The 21,643-nt window shown below is 42.9% G+C and overlaps 1 protein-coding gene across 1 annotated transcript; it reads right to left on the bottom strand.

Moving 5' to 3' along the window:
- Positions 1-8,552: 8,552 nt before the first annotated feature.
- Positions 8,553-19,562, bottom strand: LOC147880437 (nuclear transcription factor Y subunit A-10-like). Its single transcript, XM_087370550.1, is given in 6 exon segments — positions 8,553-9,695; positions 9,698-10,103; positions 10,270-10,437; positions 10,568-10,639; positions 10,792-10,889; positions 18,266-19,562. Coding segments are annotated over 6 exon segments (1,023 nt in total). The 5' UTR covers positions 18,498-19,562; the 3' UTR covers positions 8,553-9,648.
- Between the last annotated feature and the right edge of the window lie 2,081 nt (positions 19,563-21,643).

Genomic DNA, 21,643 nt, shown 5'->3' with positions numbered 1-21,643 from the left:
CTTAAGAATGGAATTACAGTATAATGGAGGGTTTTAAAGGGAAAAAAAATAAAGATTTAGAAGAGGAGGGGGGGGGGGATTTTAACTAGAAAACAACTAAAAAAAGAAGATAAAAAGGGTTAGAGTTTTAATAAATATATAGTAGAGGGTTAGATTATATAGTAGAGAGTTAGAATATATAATAGAGAGGGGGGGGTTTTGGAGAGTTGGGAAAAGAAAAAAAGGGGGGGGGCATAGATGTAACAAAGGTTAATTAAGGGGGGGGGAAAGAGATGGGTATATAAGTAGACAAAATTAATAAGAAATGAAAAAGGAGAGGGGGGGGGGGGGGGTTAACCTTAAGAACTTGCCAATCGTACAAAGGTGAAGGAGACTTCGTTTGATGGAGATAGCCATGGAAATAGGTCATTCGTGGGGGTCACCTCATGCGTGTGAGTTATGAGTGAGCCGTAGGGAAAGTACCGCATAGCCGCACTCCAGTCGAGGCAGGGAGCTTGGAGGCTAGAGAACCGTATAGGTTATAGCATTCTTGCGTAGATAGGGAACAAGTGGCCATCATTAACGAGGTGATGGGGAAGGAGGGCAGAGGCCATTGTAGATATTAGATGTAGGGTGTCGGGTGCAGACAGACTGTGCAAGGAGTAGTGAGCAATGGAGATAGAGGGCTATGGGTAGTGTGTGAAGACCTTCGTACTGCGGGGTACTAAGTATATAGGCTAGATTGCGGGCAGAAAGGGAAATAGTTTAGAGGAGGTTAGGCTCTATATATAGGGGGAGGGAAGTTAGTTGGGGAGGAGTCGAGCGGCTGGGGGCTAAGTTGGGAGGAGGTTTAGGGTAGCAGCCTGAGATAAATGGCGGGGGGTAGGTTAGTTACGAAGGACAGTTTAGTAGTATATAGGTTTAGGGAGTTTAATACAAAAAGAAAATTTATAGAAATTTAGAAAAAAAGGTCATTGATAAAAAAGAAACATAATGGAACGAAAAAAAGAAAAAAAGAAAGAAAGGAAGGAAGAAATTGAGGTAGGTGAACACACTTTTTTTGAATAAATAGGTTTAATAAAAAAAGAGAGCGTGTTAAAACAAAATAAAAATTAAAAAGAGAAATTAGGGGAAAAAGACGTAGGGAAACGACGGGAAACTAGAAATTTAAAGAGAGATTAAGGAATCTATAAGAAACCCAAGAAAGAGAGAGAGAGAGAGAGAGAGAGAGAGAGAGAGAGAGAGAGAGAGAAGAGGGGGGCCATGGTCTAGCCAAAACGAGGAAGGTGTCAGGAGTGTGTGTGTGTGTGTGTGTGTGTGTGTGTGTGTGTGTGTGTGCACTTATTTATTGATTTACTCATGTATTTATTTAAATAATTTAGATGTATAAGATTCATATATATGCTTTGCTTTGAAAATATACTAAAGTAGAAAAGAAAATATGCTCTTAAAGAAAATATTAGGTCTCATAGGACATTCATGGTTTCTAAACCCTCCCTATCTAATATATAATTTGTTAATATTCAAAAAAACGTATATGTATGTATTTATTTATGTGGGGGTTTTGGAGAACCACTCTCAACAATCCCACTGAAAGAATGGCATTGGTGCCATTGTCCACAACCATAGTGCCATTCTCAACAACCCATATTGAGAATGGCATTGGTGCAATTCTTCACAACCTTATATGAAGTCGTGGAGAATAGCACAAATGCCTTCTCCACATGGGATTGTGGAGATTGACATGGGCGCCATTCTTTGTAACACCATGGGGAGAATGGCACTGGTGCCATTATCCACAATCTCATTCTCCCTATGAGGTTATGGAGAATGGCACTAGGGCCATTCTTCCTGTAAGGTCATGAAGAATGATACTGGTGTCATTCTCCCTATGAGATTATGGAGAATGGTACACGTGCCATTCTCCCATTGCAAAGCCAAATTTTGGAATTGGGCATTGCAATGGGAGAATGGTACCGGTGCCATTCTCCCATTGCAAAGCCAACTTTTGGACGGCCATTGTTGCCAACAGGCTATCCAAGACTACCAATAAGAGAATTTGTGAGGTACCCCTTGCAAGATAAAGGATTACATTAGGTTTTGGGAAGAGTGAGTAAGAGGAAAGAATGCATCATATTACCCTATATTAGACATGTGATAAATTATTGGAAAAATGTTATTGGAGAACTCGAAAAGAAAGTATCTTAGAGACAAGATTGCACACACACTTTTGGCCAAGAAGACAATCAGCTGATCAGGAGGATAATATAAATGCTCGAATTTAATGATTTTCAAGGCTCTGAGGGATGGAACGACCGATATTGTGGGCAGCTAAGAGGTAAGCCAAGGGAGGATTTTAGACCAACAATAGACATTAAGCAAGACCGTAACTTTGACTTAGTGAGGCCATCTAACCCTATATACCCCATATGGCTTAGGGTTACCCAGTCAAGTGTCTATATGGATGCCACACCTCCTAACTTCAAGAAAGTACTATTTCAGTATTGGACACCATCAATAAAGAGAAAAGGTCTCAGTGATGCAGAGTCTATCTTGATTGTTGGAACAAGTATTGGGTATAGAATAGGCTGGGTCCACATGTATGGGAATGTGTTGATGCGGTGGTTTGGTCGTCGATCAAAAGCCATGAATCCACCCAAGAAGATAACGATTCCACAAACTCTGTGTATCAAAGCATAGGAAGACTTGGTTGGTATTGAAGTACTGAAGTATTGATAAGGAAGGCTAGGTTGGTATTAAAGTATTATAGACAATGGTTATTTTTCTATCCTTGATGATCTCGAGGCCTACCAGGAAATTTAAATATATTCTCTGATGTTTCTCATTTTCTATAAACTTTATTGATGCATATTTGCATAATATTATAGCTCACAAAATCTTTCACTAATTTTGCTTCTCTTGGTTCACTTTGTATGGCATTTATTGACAAACCAATTGGTGTTTATTAACTCACCGACTATATGATTTTCAAACTCTAGCAACCCTTCATACATGTTGTCACTACTACATTTTAGCTCCTAGAACAATTGATGAATTATTGCATAATTAATGAAAATTTCCATAATAGCTTCATTCCCATAATTAATGGAATAAATTCCCATAAGCAATGAAATTTCCCATAATTAACAAAATCCACCCCGATTTCAAAATTCCCAAAATCCCACTTTCTGTAATATGTACTTATGTTCACACCATACTACATCAGCCTTTGCATTGGTAGGCCTTATTTGTCCCTATCTCCTCCTTCTGGACATCCACAATAGTTCTTATTTCTTGTTTTCCACAGCAGTCTTTAGTTGCATGGCCTGTGCAGGTTGCAATTTTTTGCACCATCTACCCGATCAACCCTCATTCTCCGTGTGACCCTAGTTGAGCCCTTGGTTTTGCAGGTTTTGACACTAGACCTCTCCCTTTTCTAGGTTCCCTTGAATTCCCATCTCCTTCAAGATCTTCTTGAGCTTTGTCTTCTCCACCTTATTCTCCTTTTTCTTTAACACCATTTCTTATTCTTATCTATCATCACTCTCCGCTTCTCAAATGTGTTCCTTCTTTTCTTTTAGAACACTAAGTTTCCCTTCTTTTTTTTGTTGAAGAAAGTGGGCAGATTTTATTTTAAAAAGGTCAAAATGGGGGAGATCAGACCCAAACCCTAGTCAAAATTTGGACCAGCCAAGGTACAAGTTTAAGGCCTGTGCACATAAGCAAAGACTAGACTGAATAAAACCGAATCCAAGTCTTTCAAGTGAAAACCAACCAAATCATCTGTCTTCATTTAGCAATGCCCCAAAGTTCTTTAGACAACAACGATCCTCGCTAACACCTCCCTCATGTGTGTACAACATGAAAAATCAAGATTGAAAAATCTAGGATGCAAAGAATAAGGGCTTGTATGATTGGCATACATACAAATCTCCTCCCCCACCCCTCTCTCCATCCCAAAGGAAAAAAACAAGGGTCCTTTTTTTGTTGGATCAAAAAATGGCAATGGAACCCCCAGGCATTGGGGTTTTACACCCATTTTTGGCCCCAAAAAATGTGGTACCCCCCATTGCTAGTGATGGGGTGTTTGTACCCATGTTTGGACCCCAACCATGATTGTTGGGCCACCAATGCCGACATCAGATGTTTTGTGGTCATTTTTGAGCTTGATATTGGGCCCCAAAAATAGTGGTGGGGGCATAAAAATAGTGGGTGCCCCATTGGCATCAGGGGTTTTCTTGAGACAGAGGTTCAAGTGGGTGAAGGAAAAACTGAGGCAGAAATTGAGGCAATGGGGAGGGCTCTACCTTGGCTAGAATGCTAGGTTTTTTGTGCTACAACATGTGTTAGTTGCAACCACGACTTATTTTACTATTGTTTGGAGTTTTGGGAAACCCCATTGACATGAGATAAAGTAATTTTTTTGAGCCTTTTTATGTGAAAAGGAGGGTGGCCATAGAAGAGTAAACTATGTCCCCTAGCAGGTGCTAAAAGTGCCTAAGTTATAGGAGGGCTCAGCCTCCCGCATGTGGCTTTAAGGAACACGGTCCTCATCTGCATATGGTTTCCTACATTATTTGCTTTGGAATCCCCTTGGGTGAAACTGGTCTGGTGGTTTGCTCGTCAGGGCAATGGTAGAGCAGTGGAAACTTGGAAACATTTGTCTTGGTATAAGGTCTGCTCATTTTTTTGGTTGAAGGTGCATGGGTCTAGTCTGGTTGTAGGTATGGTGATAGCCTAAAAACAATGCTGTGTGAATCTAATTTGGAAAGGGAGAAAAGGTTTGTAAGGAGACGAGAGTCTTGTTGAGGGTATTTGGATGTAGCTTGCAGTTCAGCCCTTCCATTGTTGGATCTACCAAGGGTGAGAGGTCTGCACAAGAAGGGTGTTCAATCTTGGGTCCATATCTGGGACCCTCGAAAGACTGATTGGCTTCCCCTCGAGGTAGTTAAGGAAAGGTTTTCTTTGAATGCTTAAGAACTGCAACTGATGGTGTAGGGTCTACAGTCTCATCCCAGAAAACTGGGCCTCGAATGTGATTTTCTCAAAGAGTTGGCAGTGGATTCTTGGTTGAACATCCCTGAGTTAAATCTCCTCTAAAGTAGCCTATAAGAAGTTGTTTGCAATGCCAGGCTTGTGTGATGAGATGAGTAAGAAGTGGAGGCTCAGGAGGATTCCGAAGTGGTGGTCGTCTTGATTGAGAGCATTGTGGAAGGATTGCAAGGCTAGGTGAGCTAGTTATTTGCTATGGAAGGTGATGCATTTGTAGTTGAAATGCGAGAGAAACTCTCCAAGTGGATAGCGATCAATACCCTATGCCCACTATGGGCTCATGCTATGGAATCAATAAAAGATCTCTTTTGGTCTTATGTGGAGGTTTGGTTTGTTGAGATGAAGCTTGAGGTAGCAATGAGATAGTATTCAGGTTTTACATTTGATCTAGGTGGAAGCTGATCTTGACGGGAAACATGTTGGGAATTCCTTTGACCTTAACATCTTGTTGGCCTTATATTCGGGCCACTATGGCTTATTTTTTTGGAGTATAAGGAATTAGATGGTATTTCTACCTTTGGAGGAGGCATTTATTTCACCAAAGTAGGATGACCAAAGATTATGGTTGTCTATGATAGAGGCAACTCATAGGATTTGAATGATGAGCATTAGGTAAACAAGGTCGAGTGAGCAACTCAGTAGTCAAAGAAAGTCCTACATGTATTTGCAACCAATTAGCACCCCATATGGTAGCCCCAAATGTCAAGCTCCACCTTAATGGAATGCAAAGAAGTGCCATCCATCAGTGTCATCCTCAATACACCATTACCTATAAATCACAAAACAACAGCGAATAAGGACAATAGAACCATCAAAATTTGGTACTTGAGGCAAGCCATTTTTCTTATGATGGCTTCCAAGCTCTATCATAAGAAATCGGTAGCTTATCTCTTCATGACCCATCCCAAACCTCTATCTTCTCAAGAACGGTAGGATTCGGATGCCAAGTTGAATTGAGACAAGATATGGTGGTGGTAAGAACCAAAGAACATAGTTTGTCAAGTGCCAACCATTTATAAATTCTTCACCAATAGTCACCGAGTGGATGTGAAGCAAGTTTGAACAAACTTGGAATCTCTTGTAGCTTTAGCAACAAAAGGGGATGTCATGGGTGGACCAGTGGCCATCTATCTATGACAACCCATACATCTAAAGTACTTACAATGGCCATCATAAAGCCAAGAGACAGATTCATGGCAAGTGCAAGCTGATGTCAATGGATATATGGTCCACATTATGTCCCAAGGCAACAAGATAACATGCCAATAGTCATGTTACCATATGGCAATTCACCACATCAACAAGCACTAAGGATATCAAGAACTAATTGTTTTCACAATCAACTACCACAAATGAGGGCCGCGTGACCCCCTCTAAGTCGGGTCCATTCCAAAAAATCCAAGGCTAATATAAGGCCACCATGTGGACCTATTCTACACCATCAACTCTAGCAACAACCTTCAACTCTTTTGTAGCATTCCCTTTCCAAGTCTTCATCGCCTCTGCAATCAACCAACCTTAAGGGCTTCAACCCTCTCCACTTCTTCAACCAATCAATGACAGCTTCTTCATTGAAGACAAGCCACATGTCATATAAAACCTACTGGTGAAGGATCATTTGTTATTGTACCCTTTGATCCATTGGTGATTGCCAAGGCCACAAATAATAAAGTAAACAACTAGTGTAACTCCTATGAGCTAGTCTATGTATGCATGATCTCATGAATATTATGCATACACATGGGTTGACTTCTCTTATCTCAATTAGCATCCACACCTAGCGGGTAACACAAGCAAGCTTGTAAGACGCCGAATACAGATGAAGCCCACAAGCTTTTGTTCTAATTTGTTACATCATAACACACTGTTTATCAAGCTTGACCTTCATCTACAAATATTTCAAAACTCTACAAATTTGAGCAAGAATTTGTGGACTAAAATATCTCATCATCATTACTAATGAAGGCACTCATATTTGCCATTTCAAAGTAGATAAAAATTCAACCTAGCAACTAACTTCTCTACACGAATGAATTGTTAACAGCACTTGGTCTAAAGGCTCCAAGATTCTCTTACGCATGCTAGAAGTTAAAGATCCCCAAACAAGAGTTCCTCCAATCACTTCAATCCAATAGATAGTTGTAATCCATAATGGTAGTCCCAACAATAAAGGTATAAGTAATAAAGGTCCACAATTTTCCTGGACAGCATACTTGATTATATCCTTCATTGCAATACACCTACACTAGTCTGTATATGTTAAATGCATAGAGTAGACCCATATGCAATTTCCATCCAAGATGCAATATAGCTCATAGACAAGCCATTACATCTAAAAATCTTAGTTAGAGGATCCATGAAGACTCATTCATGTAGGCCAAAACTTTGCCACTTGAATGCAACATGAAAAATGTTAGAAAGCATAGGAAAATTCTAGTCAAATGGGGGAGAGCATTAAGGCTTGATAGAATGCTTCATATGCCAACTACTTTGAACATAATATGATCTTACTGTAATGCGCCAAGCATTAGTGAAGCCCTCTAGCCTTATATACAATACTAAGATTGGGCAATTGCCTACATTGCAAGATTTTCATACACAAAGAACAGGAAAAAAAGTTGAAAGAACAGAACTTCAACGTCTTGAGAAAAGGAAGCCCTTATACTTGTTGTCCACTACTCACTTCTTACATTTCATACCCCTTGCAAGCTCAAAATGGGGGTAACACCCACTATTTCTGAGATGACAATGGGAAGGAATCAAACACGCTATACAACCACTTCCAGATCAAACAAAGAACCATGATTTGACCTGTTTTAATTTGTTCGACTAAGATTTTAGCTCTTATAATTCGATCGCTCTATGAGTCCTTTGAGTCAACATTTCCTGAAAGATATTCCTACAATTTCTGCCAGAGCCATCACTTTATCATTTATAAAAGTCCAAATTCTCGTTATACTTCATAATCAACAAGCAGTGAGCAAAAAAAAAAAATTTGGCATACCATAAAGTCCATATAATTATCGACACATTCCCTGCTCCCCAAATCCTAGCTTCAAAAACTTTTAAATTTTTGTCATATATGCCCCATTCGCACACATCAGCAACCATGCAAAGGAAGCTATTTAGGAATGCTCTTTCACTTGTGGTATTAAAGAGCTACATACGACAAGTGGTAATCCTTTTTTAGTGACCTGCTTTAGAGACAATCTTCTCTTAGACAATTATCCATAACTTCAGAGTCTCACAGACAAAAAACTTTCGTAAGGCATGCAACCCACAGTACTTTGAAATTTTATTTGTCACGTGGGAACAGGATACAGCATTTTGCACAATCAAACAAATGTACACATCTTGTTTTAACTAAACAGTTGGGGAAGAACTATGACATGTGACTAACAGAAAGCCCAGGAGCATCAATAGACATGCAAATTCAAGACCATGCTAAAGCATGAGGAAACTTGCCCTCTCTACATGTGTACATCTCCCATTACTCATGACTGTCAGACTTATGCGCACCCCAGTGCCAGTATCAATCATCTATACTGTTCAGACACAAGTGACATAAAATAATCAGAGATCTAAGTCCAGAACATCACCAGTGGTAAACAAAATATTTCAAGCTGGAATAAGAAAACTTCATGAAATAGGTACCACCTTCCTTGGTTTATTTTGAAGTTCTGCAATCAACCCAGATCAGAGACAAAATTTGACCTTTTCTGTTGCAAAAAACTGCTGAATATATAGACACCCTACGAACATCTCTAGCAAAATGAATTAAGTTGCTCGCCGCAAGGAGAAGAACCCCCTGCAAAGTATTTCAGAGTTTGGCAAACCACAACAGCTCAGTGATAACAAGGAGAAACCTTCAAACCGGGACCCAGTAGTACCCAGTCTGTACCCAGCACTGTCTTTCTTAACCTCCAGATAATTAAAGATCTCATCCGAAGGATTGCCATGAGAAATCCATCACTGTCACTTCTGCTTAGTTGAGATGCCAATACTTCATGATTCCCCCACAAGGAATCAAATTCTCATCTGAGCATTCAAAATCACATGGGCACATTCTGTGGGAACATGCAAACAAGCCAAGAATGAATTGCCAAGTGGAGCACAAGGCCAGGGCGAGCTCCAGCTCTGACCAATGAAGCAGCCTGAAACATCTCTGTAGATTCAAGACACCATGCAATGTGCCTCCAGATGCATGTGTCCTCTTTGAACTGTCTGCCACCGCTAGCCAATTTTAAGTACTGGCAAACTCAAGCCCATGAAAGCACACGCAAAGATAAGCATGGATTGTAACCATGCAGTCAGTTCATTTCCCAAGATGAAGAGAAGAAAAAAAGAAGAAATGGCACGACTCCCTACTGATGACGCTTGGTTCTTTGCAAAAATGCAAGACTTACTTCACCTACTCCATGAGCATACTATCCCATCCAGCATAGAATTGAAATAAAGCAGGCTGATTCTTGGCTGAACCATTTCAGCTCACATCTACTCTACCATCATGCACAGAGGAATGAGCAAGTTTGACAATTACCTTCGTTGAGGTGCAGCAGCTCTCTGCGTAAGCTATGATGCTAGCCACTGAGGGAGGAGCAAGTTTGTCGCTTACCTTCATTGGGTTGCAACAGCTCTGTGCTGTGAACCACTAGCCAACATGGTTGCCCAGTATCACCCTCATTGCCCATTCCAGGGCGAGGGTGAAAGGCAGATGAATGGAATGCCTGATTTTGATGGTGGCTATGATAGCCCCCTTGCATCATTGGATGACTTCCAAGGGACAGCATACCAGGATGATAGCCAGATCCATGAAGGCTGGTTTGACCCATGCTACCATCTTGCATACCTTGGGGAGACTGCATCTGGCTCTGCGATGCAATCGAGGCTTGATCATTTTGCCTTCCATGTGAATCGGGAGTGTTGTCCCCTTGAGAGGACTGCCCTTCTGAAGATCTAGTACTATCCGAGTAACCTTTTAACTCATCCTTTGTTTTAGTGTTCAAGAAACGCCCTCCACATCCCCTTGCTCTCCTCATTGCATGCAAGTGGCGTGACTCGTGTAGGTAAGGCTGCATGTGAAAATTAACCAAGCTATGATGATATGAACATTGAACCAATGCAGTAATATAAACCCACTCCTCAGAACTTTTTTCCCACACTCCTAAAGCATGCTTCAAAACATGCCTGTTAAGAAAGAGAATTAAACATAAAACATAAAAAATTTCAAGTACATACCTTCCTAGATTTTACCAGCTTATTTTCTGATTCAGCCTTGGCTCGAGATTGCCTACGCCTCAAGATGCCATGATACTGTTTAGCGTTTACATATACAGGCTCTTCTTCTGTTATCTCTGATGGCAAAGGCATGCGAGCCTGCTGAATGCCAAGTATATGAGGATGCATCTAGGCCATTTCCATAATGAAGAATTTGCAAAATGGCAAACAATCTTATGATCAGTGAAGGGTAGCTATGAAGGTGCCTATTAAAACAAAATGTGTGTATGAAAATTATAGATAACTCATTTCATCCCACCATTCCCTGGGCTCCATATGCAGCAACAATTCCACCAAAATAGGGATCCGCATACGGATAGGCAGCATGACCCTGGTATTGTTCAAAAGTTCAAGGAAAAAATTATAGAAAACCAATGAATACAAAATGGACCTAAGCAAGCTTACCCTTCTTATACTCCCTCTTCAATAATCCAAAAATTTACACAAACCATTTGTATATCCCAGTTCAAGGTGAGTATGCACCAGCAGATATTCATTTGCAGCCAGTTGGAGAACTGCTGGGGCACCCGGCTGTGGTTGCTGTTCATTGTGTAAATCATTATTTACATCCTCCTCGTAGCCTGCCACACAGCTCTACAATTTCAAATTCAATGCATAGACATTGACCCTGCAACAAAGTGACTATTAACACATTCCTAATACTATGAAGACTGAGACCTATGCCAATCTCCTTCATTATGAACATTCGAAGCAATATGCCACGTCCTCTCTCAGAAACAGTACTGGTGGTCAGCCGTGCACAGTGCATTTGTGCTAGCACGTTTTTCATCTCGAAAAGACGACAACTAGATGCCAAATATGTCACCTCCTTTGTAACAGACAACTCCATGCATGCATCTCTTAGCCTGAATGTGTACACTCAAGCCAGTCTCCCCTAGATCACTCACTCAGTCACATAAGTTCAAATTTACTACAACCCAACTTTTTTCGTTTGTTATGTGCTCCACCATATTATCTATCATCCCTCACTATGATTGCATAAATTCTTACACCATCTTGAGCCTTTCTAATGCTATCTTGAGCTAATTTAAGCATTTGATTCATATCTTCAAGAAAGTGTCCCAATTTACACCAAGTCTTATGTTCCTTAATCAAACCACTCTACCCATGGGTACATGACCCTACACTAACTTATTTGATTGTATATCTCGGGTTTTGGTGATCCAATTGACTTGAAACAAGCCCCATCTGAAAGCCCTTTCAACACCCCACCTCCCTCTGGACTCCATAGCGGAGGTGCATTTACAATACAATCCAACACAGCCTTCTATACAATATCACTGCACCTCTAATAGCAGCAAAAAAAATTTCAGATAACATTTGCCCCCACTGGCTGCCAAGAATGTGGACATCCTTGTTAGATAGGAAAGAAACAAAATCACACAAGCTGTATATTTTTGAAAACTGGCTGTGCATATCTCAATATCCTTTCACACATCTCATCTTGCTTTGAACCTTTTCAAGCAAAATCCATTCACCCTTTCAATCAGCATTTGCTGACCAAGCTCTTGCAGATCATATGTCCCATTTGCATAAGCCTTCAAGATGATAAATGGGCCTTCCCACCATACCAAAACTTCTTATCTATGCGATGATCAAGTTTATTATCATATTTCAGAACTAAATCTCCTTCCTTAAAACTTCTGATTTTATCTGATCATCCATTCTAGCCTTCATAAATCTATGTTGTGTGTCACAAGGACGTGAAAGTATGGGACTTTTGATTTGTGACTCCTGTAATTTGCGCTTGCTAAATGAGCCTCTAGGGCGCGAGGGTCCGGCCATGGGGCGGGACTTAGGGAATTAAAATTCCCTAGTGGGTCCTTGGAAATAGTGAACGTGCGCCCAGTTACTAGGCAATTAATTCCGAGGGCCAAAGTGTGCAACAGAGGGCCAAAAGAGTGGTGCAATTAAAAATTGCTATTTTTAGCACAGGGTTCAAAAAAGAGGGGAAGAGCCCTTCTTTTGGACTTAGAAGGCCAAAATCAAATCCAGAAGGAGCCAGACCATCAGTTGTGAGCTGCCAGGTGTTGCTAGAGCCAAATCGTCATCTGTCAGGAGCTTCCAGAGCCTGCCAGGGAAAATCGCCATCAACCAGGGCCAGTTCCAGTGCATCCAGGGCTAGTTCTAGTGCACCCAGGGCCTGCCAGAGGAAATCACACCTGATCCAGGAGCTTGTTGCAGATTGCAATTTCAGCCACGGTGTATCTTTCAGGTTGCGATTTCATCTAGAGGTCTTCCGGGCTGTGCTAGGTGACTGCGCCCAGTTCCAGGGCTGTTCAAAGTGTTTCCAGGCTGTCCAGGTTGCTACAGAAGATTGCGATTTTGCTTCTAGGCTGTCCAGGCTCTGTAGGGAAACTTGCGATTTAATTTCTGGAGCCTTCCGGGTGTTGCTGCTGATTTTGGTAACATTCCAAGCAAGGGTGTTCACTTCTAAGCTGCTCTTGGGGCTGTGCCAAGGCAGAATCAGCTTTTCTCTGCAGGATCTAGGGTTTTCTAGCCCCAGTGACCTATCTTCTATGGATACTGGGTAGAAGAAGGCTTGTTTTTGCCTACTTCTGATGTTCCCTGATTGGTTGCTGGCTAGTTATTGTGTTTGGGTTTCTTTCCTCGCGAAGAAAGGTTGATTTATGCTGTTGGGGAGTGGCCGGAGAGGTTACAGATTGAGGCAACCTATTTGGGAGTGCTTTGTCAATTGATTGCACCAAAGTTTGGCTGTTGAGGGCTGTGTCTTGCAGTTGTTGGCTAGTTGGGCACTTGGTTGTGCAATTGCAGGTGTGGCATAGACAGTGGATGCTTTTGGGGTTTCAGTTGCATGCTTTGGTTGGCTGAGGATACAGGATTGTCTAGTAATTGAATGACATTTGGAGTTGAGCAGGAAATTATAGGGTGGGCTGGATGGGCAGTCTGCGGGCGTTGGTTTGCCTGTGGTGCAGCTTCCGACAGACCTTTGTAATCAGCCGCTTGGCTTCAAATGAATGTTAAATAAATACCGCAAGGGGCGCCAACATTTGGGGCCAATCGGTGTCCTTGTTTCTGAGTAGGAGTGCTCTAGCTCCCCTGTGATTTAATCTGTGGTGCATATTTATTTGTCAAATTACTGTGTATGCTGTAATTAAGTGGATCCTACCACCCTCTACGTTGTTGAGGCTGGTTTCATGTGTCTCATTGGTAAGCATTGCTTCTTGTCGCTGCTCATCTAACCTCTCCAAAGCAAGTAACCTAGCAGCACATGTCTCTGTTTCATCCAAATTATGTTCCACAGCCATTCTCAAATTGGCAACTCTAGTTCGATTGGTAAGATTGCCTCTGTTCGATACACCAAATGAAAGGGAGTGAAACTTGTAGCTACTTTATGAGTAACCCGGTATGGCCATAAGGGCATGGACAACCACTTCTCCCACTCACCTCAGCTCTTTTCAACTACTTTAGCAATGTTATCACACAATAAACCATTAGTCTTTTCCACAAGACCCTGGCATTGAGGGTAATAGGCTGAACAGAATCTATGTTTTATTTGTACCTATATACACTTGTCAGTCAAACTCTATCTTGAATTGATTTAACAAGATTCACCAGAGATGCAATCCACTTCCCTAAATGCTCTGTGGTGAGCAAAAGCTTTGCTCCTACTTCAGTGCTTGCACTCTTATGGTTGCTGCTCCTCAGGGAGCTTCAGTGACCTTGTATAGTGCAGGTTCCTTGGATCGTGCCCTCCCGTAGCCTTGTGCTGCCTACTGACCAACGTAAGGGCTGCTCCCAGTCTGCACTCGTAATCCTCCGATCTCCCTTCTTTGCTGCTGCAGACTGCTGCGCATTCTCTGAACCACCTCCTGTGGATGATGACCTCCTTGTTCACTTCTAGACAGTATGTTGTGAGGCCCAACACCTGGAATGAATGGATGCAATGACCCCCAAGGTTGAGGGGTATTTATAGAGGACTAGATGACCCAGTCTGTAGGTCAGCCAACCAGCCACAGAGTCTGTCGCTAATCCAACTGCCCTGGGCCTATTAAACGCCTTGTTTGCTGCTCTAAAATTGCTGCCTGGATGCCGTGTGGCAGCCCTATGTCCCCACCTGTCTGCTGCATGGTTAAAGCCTTCTTTGACCAGGAGAACATCTCCAAGTTGCTCCTGCTTGCTGCACAGGTCTGCAGCCTGCCAACTGGACCATGACAGCCCCACCCACCTGTCCAAGCATGGTTACCTCTGCTCCAGGCTGGAGCTGACCTCATCACAGTTGTATGAGAACTCTCTCTCGGGTCCTTGTTGCCTGCCTCTGACAGTGGATCTTGTGGCAGCCATGTGGATGTCTCCTTCCACCTTGATCTGCCATGTGGCATCCATACTTGATGCGCACACAGCAGTCTCTCAAACCACCCAATGTTATCTTGGTACCATTTCCCTGTTCTTTCCTCCTGTGGCGACTTACAAGTGGGACAATGGACCCTAACTTCCAACAGCATTGGTGTTTTCTACACCACTTGAAGCTGAAGAAGACCTTGCTGGTGGCAAGGCTGAGCTACCTGTCACATGCAAGTGAGGACAATGCCACTTCTCTTGGTCATAGTAAAAGAGCTGCTTCTTGTTGTGTCTCTAATTTTCCTCTGCATTGAGAAAACCACCATAATGTCCATCTGTCTCAATTATTCTGTCAGACGTGTTGTTGGACTTATAGCCCCTCGGCTTTTGAAGCCCTGATACTTCGTACTGAGAAGGCCTTTGGATCCGTGATCCATGCATGACCTTGCTTTATAAGCTCAAAATTCTAGACAATGTATGTGTGTGTGGAAGTGGAAGCAAGCACAAGAGTCGAAGCAAAGAGCTGAAGGCTGTCACGTCAACTAGAATAGTGGAAAATGAAAGTACAAAGTACATGAAAGAGACCCTAGGACTAAGTGTCCGAGGTGTCACATAGGACTAAATGTCCTATGTGGCATAATAGGCACTAAAACACTAAAGTGCCTATAACTATGCCTACAAGGCACATACCAGGGCCCATAGGGCATCAATATGACCAGGAGAAGATGGCCTACAAACTCCCCTCCATGGTATGGGCTGAAGTAATCTGGAAACGTCTCAAAATACCTGGTATTTGCTGGTCATGGTGGCACATGTTCATCCAAAAGGATATAGCCACCTATGAATGTACAAGGTATGCCAGATCATGTAACAAAGGGAACCAAGAGTAAAGCCTGTCGAAAGACTTCGAACTTGGGATGAGGAAGTGCCTTTGTAAACATATCTGATATGTTGTCCTCTGTGGGAAGGTAGGACAACTCAATGTCTCCTACTGACAACCGCTCTCGAACATAATGATAGTGAACTTCAATGTGCTTGGTACACGCATGAAACACTGGATTACGCGCAATAGCCAAAGCACTCTGGCTGTCAGTGTAGACCATAGTGGAGGATGTCTGGTGAATACCAAGATCTGTAAGTAACTATCGAAGCCAGACACACTCTACTGTAGCAGTGAAGGCTGCCCTGTACTCAGCCTCACAGCTGGATGTGGCAACTGTTGGTTGCTTCTTGCTGAGCCAAGAGATACATGAACTGCCAAGCAAAAAACAGTTGCCGGTATGTGACACTCTAGTGTCAGAACAACGTGTCCAGTCACTATCCGTGTAAGCATGCATGGTAAGTGAACCCTGATCACCATAGAAGAGGGCTAAATGCCTGAAGACTCTCTTCACTGCCTGCCAATGCTGTGAATTGGGCATGTGCATGAACCTGCTGAGCTGGGATACTGCATACTGTAAGTCAAGTCTGGTGTGGCATAAGTCTGGTGTGGCATAAGTAAATGAGACATCCAACAGCCTACTGGTAAAGAGTGATATCACATGGTGGGCTCCCATCATAAGCTGAAAATTTGAAGCCAGGGTCCACTGGAGTAGAGATTGGCTTGCAATCCTCAAACTGAAAACGATCAAGGAGCTGTCCAATATACTTGGACTGTGACATCATGATGCCCCCCTTAACATGAGTAAACTGAATGCCCAAATAATAGTGCAGCTGTCCCATGTCTGACATTTCAAAAGCTTGCTGCAAATCAGCTTTGAAAGCTGCAATATGCTGAGTATCAGGGCCCGTGATCAACATGTCATCCACATATAAAATCAGCACTAAAAAATCAGATCCACTCCCATGGACATAAAGAGTGGGCTCTGTGGGGCTATTCTGAAAACCAAGGGACAGTAAGTGTGCATGAATTTTAGCATACCATGCCCTGGGTGCCTGCTTCAAACCATAAAGGGCTTTTCTCAGCCGGCATATCTTGTTTTCAGAGCCAACAACCTCAAAGCTAGGAGGTTGTGTCACATAAACTTCTTCCTGCAGATCCCCATAAAGAAAGGCAGTCTTGATGTCAAGCTGGTGCACTTGCCAATGGTGATTAACTGCAATGGCAATAACACATCTAATAGTAGTAATTCTGGATGTGGGAGCAAAGGTCTCCTCAAAGTCAATGCCTTGTTGTTGGGATACCCTTTTGCAACAAGACTGGCTTTGTGTCAATATATGCTACCATCAGATTTCCTTTTTAACTTGTAGACCCACCGGGTACCAATGGCATGCTTGCCGAGCGGGAGATCTACTAATTCCCATGTGTCATTTTTGGCAATAGATTGTAGCTCAGCTCTCATTGCATCCATCCACTCTTTGCTGTCAAAAGCATCTTTATGGCACAAAGGCTCTTCATTGCAAGCTGTAGCAAAGTGTCTCCCTCTCTTTCTCTCTCTCCCTCTCTCCCTCTCATAGAGACATTCACGGAAGACAATCGACTACCTCAAGGAGAAGATCCCACAAGTGGAATGGAATCCAGAGGTTATTTGGGATATCAACAAAGGGGGATACAAATACAAATCTCCATTAACGACAAGGCAGCTAAGATCAAGATTCTACAACAAACACGTAAGCTGAAGGGGATGAAGATCCTTACATCTGAAGAACTCACTCCGACTCAGCTCAAGCAAAGATCTACTGAACTTGCAAAAGTGGAGGAAGCCAGGAAAGCAGGTAAACGGGCAGTCTACCGTGAAAGACAAGCATTGATTCAAGGCTTCAAATCCAAACCCAAAGACTCTCAGTCTTAAACTGATGTAATGAAGGCCACATAATGATAGTACTAGAATATAGGTATGATCTAAAATAACTGTAAGAGTTGCCTTATGCACTCTCTAGGAGATGCCTTGTGCACTCCCTTTCTCCTTTGGAGATGTAGTAGTTTCCTTTTTCTGATGTGTATCTTTGTCTCATAGCCCCGTGAGGGCTTCTGCAGACGTTAATAAATCTCTCTCTCTCTCTCTCTCCACCCCTTAAAAAAAGCAGCACAGCAATCCAGACTACAAACTCAATTTTTTTGTCAAGAAGAAGAGCATGGCTTGGAAAAGGTTTTAAGGAGTAGGCACAGAAGTCACTGGGAAAGGACGGAATGCTAGAAGTGCGACCAGTAAATTGTAGGTGAAAATAGCATGTTTCTTTGGAATGCAAAACCAAATCCCCTCTGATATTGCAGTCTAGATTGTTTTGCTACAGTTTTTCCTCCCTCACTGTGCTACACAAACAAATGGTTTCACGCACTTTTTAATGATTCATATGCAGAGTTTTTCTTCTAATTTGACGTTTTGGTTTGACCAGGCTCCAGTTTAAGATTGCATCTGACTAAGTCCTGGCTCCAGCAGACAGTCGTCTGGTCGTCCATGGACGTCTTTGCGAGGATTCTAGCATTTCCTGCATATTCTCGACTCTCTCTCTCTCTCTCTCTCTCTCTCTCTCTCTCTCTATAGGGGATATGCCATCATCAGAAAGTCAGGTTATCGGAAAGCACCCAATTAGCCGAAGTTCCAGACCGTCTAAACAGGCATTCAATATGAAGTTTCAAGAAACCGGACCACAACACAGACTGCCTTCTCGATGCAACCAAAATCAACCTGACCTTCTGGCGGAGATTGGCCCAAAACTTGAGCTGACGACTGCTGCATAGCGTGGGGATGAACGAAACCCAACGGTCTAGCCGTAGACGTTACGGCTCCTGGCACAGCACTTGAGCACGCCGTCTGTAGGGGCTGTTGCCCAAGTCCGCCCCACCAAGGTACGCCTTGTACCGCAGGAGGACCAGAAGCGTGCCCTGCTGTTCGGCTGTCGTCTTCAATTTTCTCAGATTGCATAATGGGCAACCGTGAACCTCGTGAATCCCTTCTGCACACTCCAATCCTTGTGTCCGCCGCGTTCAAGAAGCGATAGCACTGAACAACATGAAAATTTATCGGTTGCCAAAATGAGGGACAATTGTTGCCTCCCCCATGAGAATAATTAAGACCAAGGAGAAAGCCGGGTCGCCTTTATATTCTATTTGGAGCCCAAAAGTTCCGGTTCCGAAAAACTGTGCAGCATTTGACACTCTCAAATGGAGCCAATCACATATATCGCTTGCTCTGCTTCTAGCTGGTGCGAGTAGCCATCCTCCACCATGTCTGCGTTGTCAAAGTAAAGGTCGCTAGCCCCTCTGCTTGTAGTCGCAGCGTTGTCAAAGTAAAGCTCGCCAGCCCGTCTGCTTGCACTTTGCGAGTACAGGCCTGGCTGAGAACAGCACTGATTGCAAGCTGATTCCTATCAATCCGGTTTCGCACATGGACGAGAACAACATACACAAAAGCAAAGCAAAGCAATACCACATTCTCTATTGCCAGGTTCCGCCGCCAAGGAATGGTTTACATATCTCGAGAGACAATAGCTACACGACTCTGTGGGAAAAGTTCCTGACTTGTAAAGTCAATAGACTTCCTCAAAGTTTTGGGTGGCAGCAGTGCTTCTAATAATGCATTGCTTCTGCGAGGACACCAAATTGGAAATGGACAGACGGGAGAATCAAAAAACAGAGGAATAAAGGAAAGAAGTTGACGGAGGAAACTCGAATGAAGGAGGAAGAAGTAGCGCCACCTATCAAGCCTAACTACAAGCTATGGGAGGAACCTGTTGGAGTCTACAAAAGCCCATGTAGTGAAAGGAAACATGAGAGTAGCTAGATCGAGCTTCATCAGTGGGGAGAAAAAGGCAAAGAAGAAGAAGAGGAACAGAAGTGTGAATTCCTAGAAGGGATTTGTGCAGGAGTTGAACAAGCCCAAGCTGCTATAATGATATAGGAGAGGGAGGAAATGTCAAGAACAATTCATGTAGATGCGAGAATACAGGCAAGGTTAGAGGTCTTTGAATGAGTGTTGAGGTGGCAGTGAGCAAGAAATGGACTGATTGGTGAGTGTTGACGAGTGTAAGGCAGGCAACCAAAGGACCCAAATCACGGAAAGCAGGAAAAGCAGAGAGAAAGCTTTGAGATGATAATGATGGGCATTGGACGAATTTTATTAGATAAACATAAATTGATGCAGGAAGATTGATGATGGGCATTGGACGAAATTCTATGAACACAAATTGATGCAGGAAGATTTTGGGCACCTGTCACCGTTTGCTCTTTTGATGGGTCTGTCAACGGTCAGTATCACAAAAAGATAGTCCCCTCAGCCCTGTTGGATTCTAGTGCCATTGTTGGAATTGTTTTCTCCTCATCATTGATCATTTTGCTTCCTTGCTCTCCCTGCAGATGTTTTGATTCTCGCTAATCATGCTCGGAGATGATGTCTTGAGATGGCGTCACTTAGTGTGCTCATCCAAACTAAAATAGGGAACCTAGCTATCTAAGTTAATTTTTATTGTCATACTTTTCCCAATTAACCTAAGCCTAAACACCACAATTACATTGCTAATTCACGCTCTAATCCTCATGACCCACAAACAAAAAACAAAAAATTACTCAGGCCATCTAATGGCCAAAAAACTTTACTCCATTACGTCAATTCCATTGCATCCGAACTGTAAGATCCTATAGCATTTCATTCACATTCATCACAAAAGTTGCGCTATGTGTATCCCATTCCTGGATCTGGTAACTAGCGGAAGAAAATTAGGTACGCGAGGATAACCAGTGCTTGTAGATTCACTCCCCTCAAGATTGGAAGCAGGCTCCTTGCCAGGCCATTGTTGGTGTACAGCCATACTCTCGCTTTCATTCATAGCCAATGGGCTCTCCTTTGCAAACAGGAAATTCTCATCCAGGACATCCACAGGGCCATTTGTACTAGCAATATGTCCACATGGAGTTAGACCAACGTCGAAATATCGTGGGGCATCAAGAACACCTTTGATCTGTTGGTCCGCCCACTAGAGATTCCCAACATAAAAATATTGCACTCACATCACTCAGAGTCAAGGTAGACGGAGACACCATTGACTTCCATAGACATTGTGCTCTTCTAGCATCCATTCCCTTTCCCTGACAAGGAATCACCCATGCAGCAGAAGGATGGTACTGTCCAGAACGTAGCATTTTCAGTAGGCATTTGCTAAAAGGCATACCAAGCCTACAACCCAACTTAAATTTCCAAAACATTCTTCAACCTCGACCTAAGAGACCTTGCACTCGTCTTCTTCGCTCTGCAACCTGAAAACACGTTTAGTGACTCTCCACTCACAAAGTAATTGAGTCAAGGTAGACGGAGACACCATTGACTTCCACAGACATTGTGCTCTTCTAGCATCCATTCCCTTTCCCTGTCAAGGAATCACCCATGCAGCATAAGGATGGTACTGTCCAGAACGTAGCATTTTCAGTAGGCATTTGCTGAAAGGCATACCAAGCCTACAACCCAACTTAAATTTCCAAAACATTCTTCAACCTCGACCTAAGAGACCTTGCACTCGTCTTCTTCGCTCTGCAACCTGAAAACACGTTTAGTGACTCTCCACTCACAAAGTAATTGAATTAAAAAACCTTCACTTATTGTTGCTGCACCGCAACTTCGTCACCCGCAACCCCTGTTCCCTGCAACTATCCGTCGTCATCCTCGTCTTCATCGTTTGTCTACAACTCACCATGAAGCCTTGCTATCTTCTTCGCTTTCATCCTCGTACAATGCAACCACCTCCATCCTCGCAACGAGAGCTTTAAGTCGCTCGACTCCATCCTCCAAAATCATCACTTCACAACCCGCTTAACACCAAATGATGGCATGCAAAATCATGCTTAGAAACTCCCATTAAACCCCATGTCAAAATATCTAGCTCCTTCTAGACAATGCCACGTGGTCGTGCACCATGTGGCCCACCATGCAACCACTCCCCCTCCCCTCCCCCCTTCCCCGCCCATACCCAACTAATTAATTAATAAGTCCATTTTCTAACGGGGGTCCTATTTTGGCCCACTTATCATATATCATGTATTTGGGCTCGTTATTTTCTCACAACCAATTGTTTCTCTTGT

Source organism: Dipteris shenzhenensis, chromosome 32, assembly GCF_047967505.1.
Source record: "Dipteris shenzhenensis isolate YYH24624 ecotype China chromosome 32, Dip_SZ_1.0, whole genome shotgun sequence".
In the NCBI taxonomy this organism is placed as follows: Eukaryota; Viridiplantae; Streptophyta; class Polypodiopsida; order Gleicheniales; family Dipteridaceae; genus Dipteris; species Dipteris shenzhenensis.
This window is presented reverse-complemented; position numbering and strand designations above follow the sequence as displayed.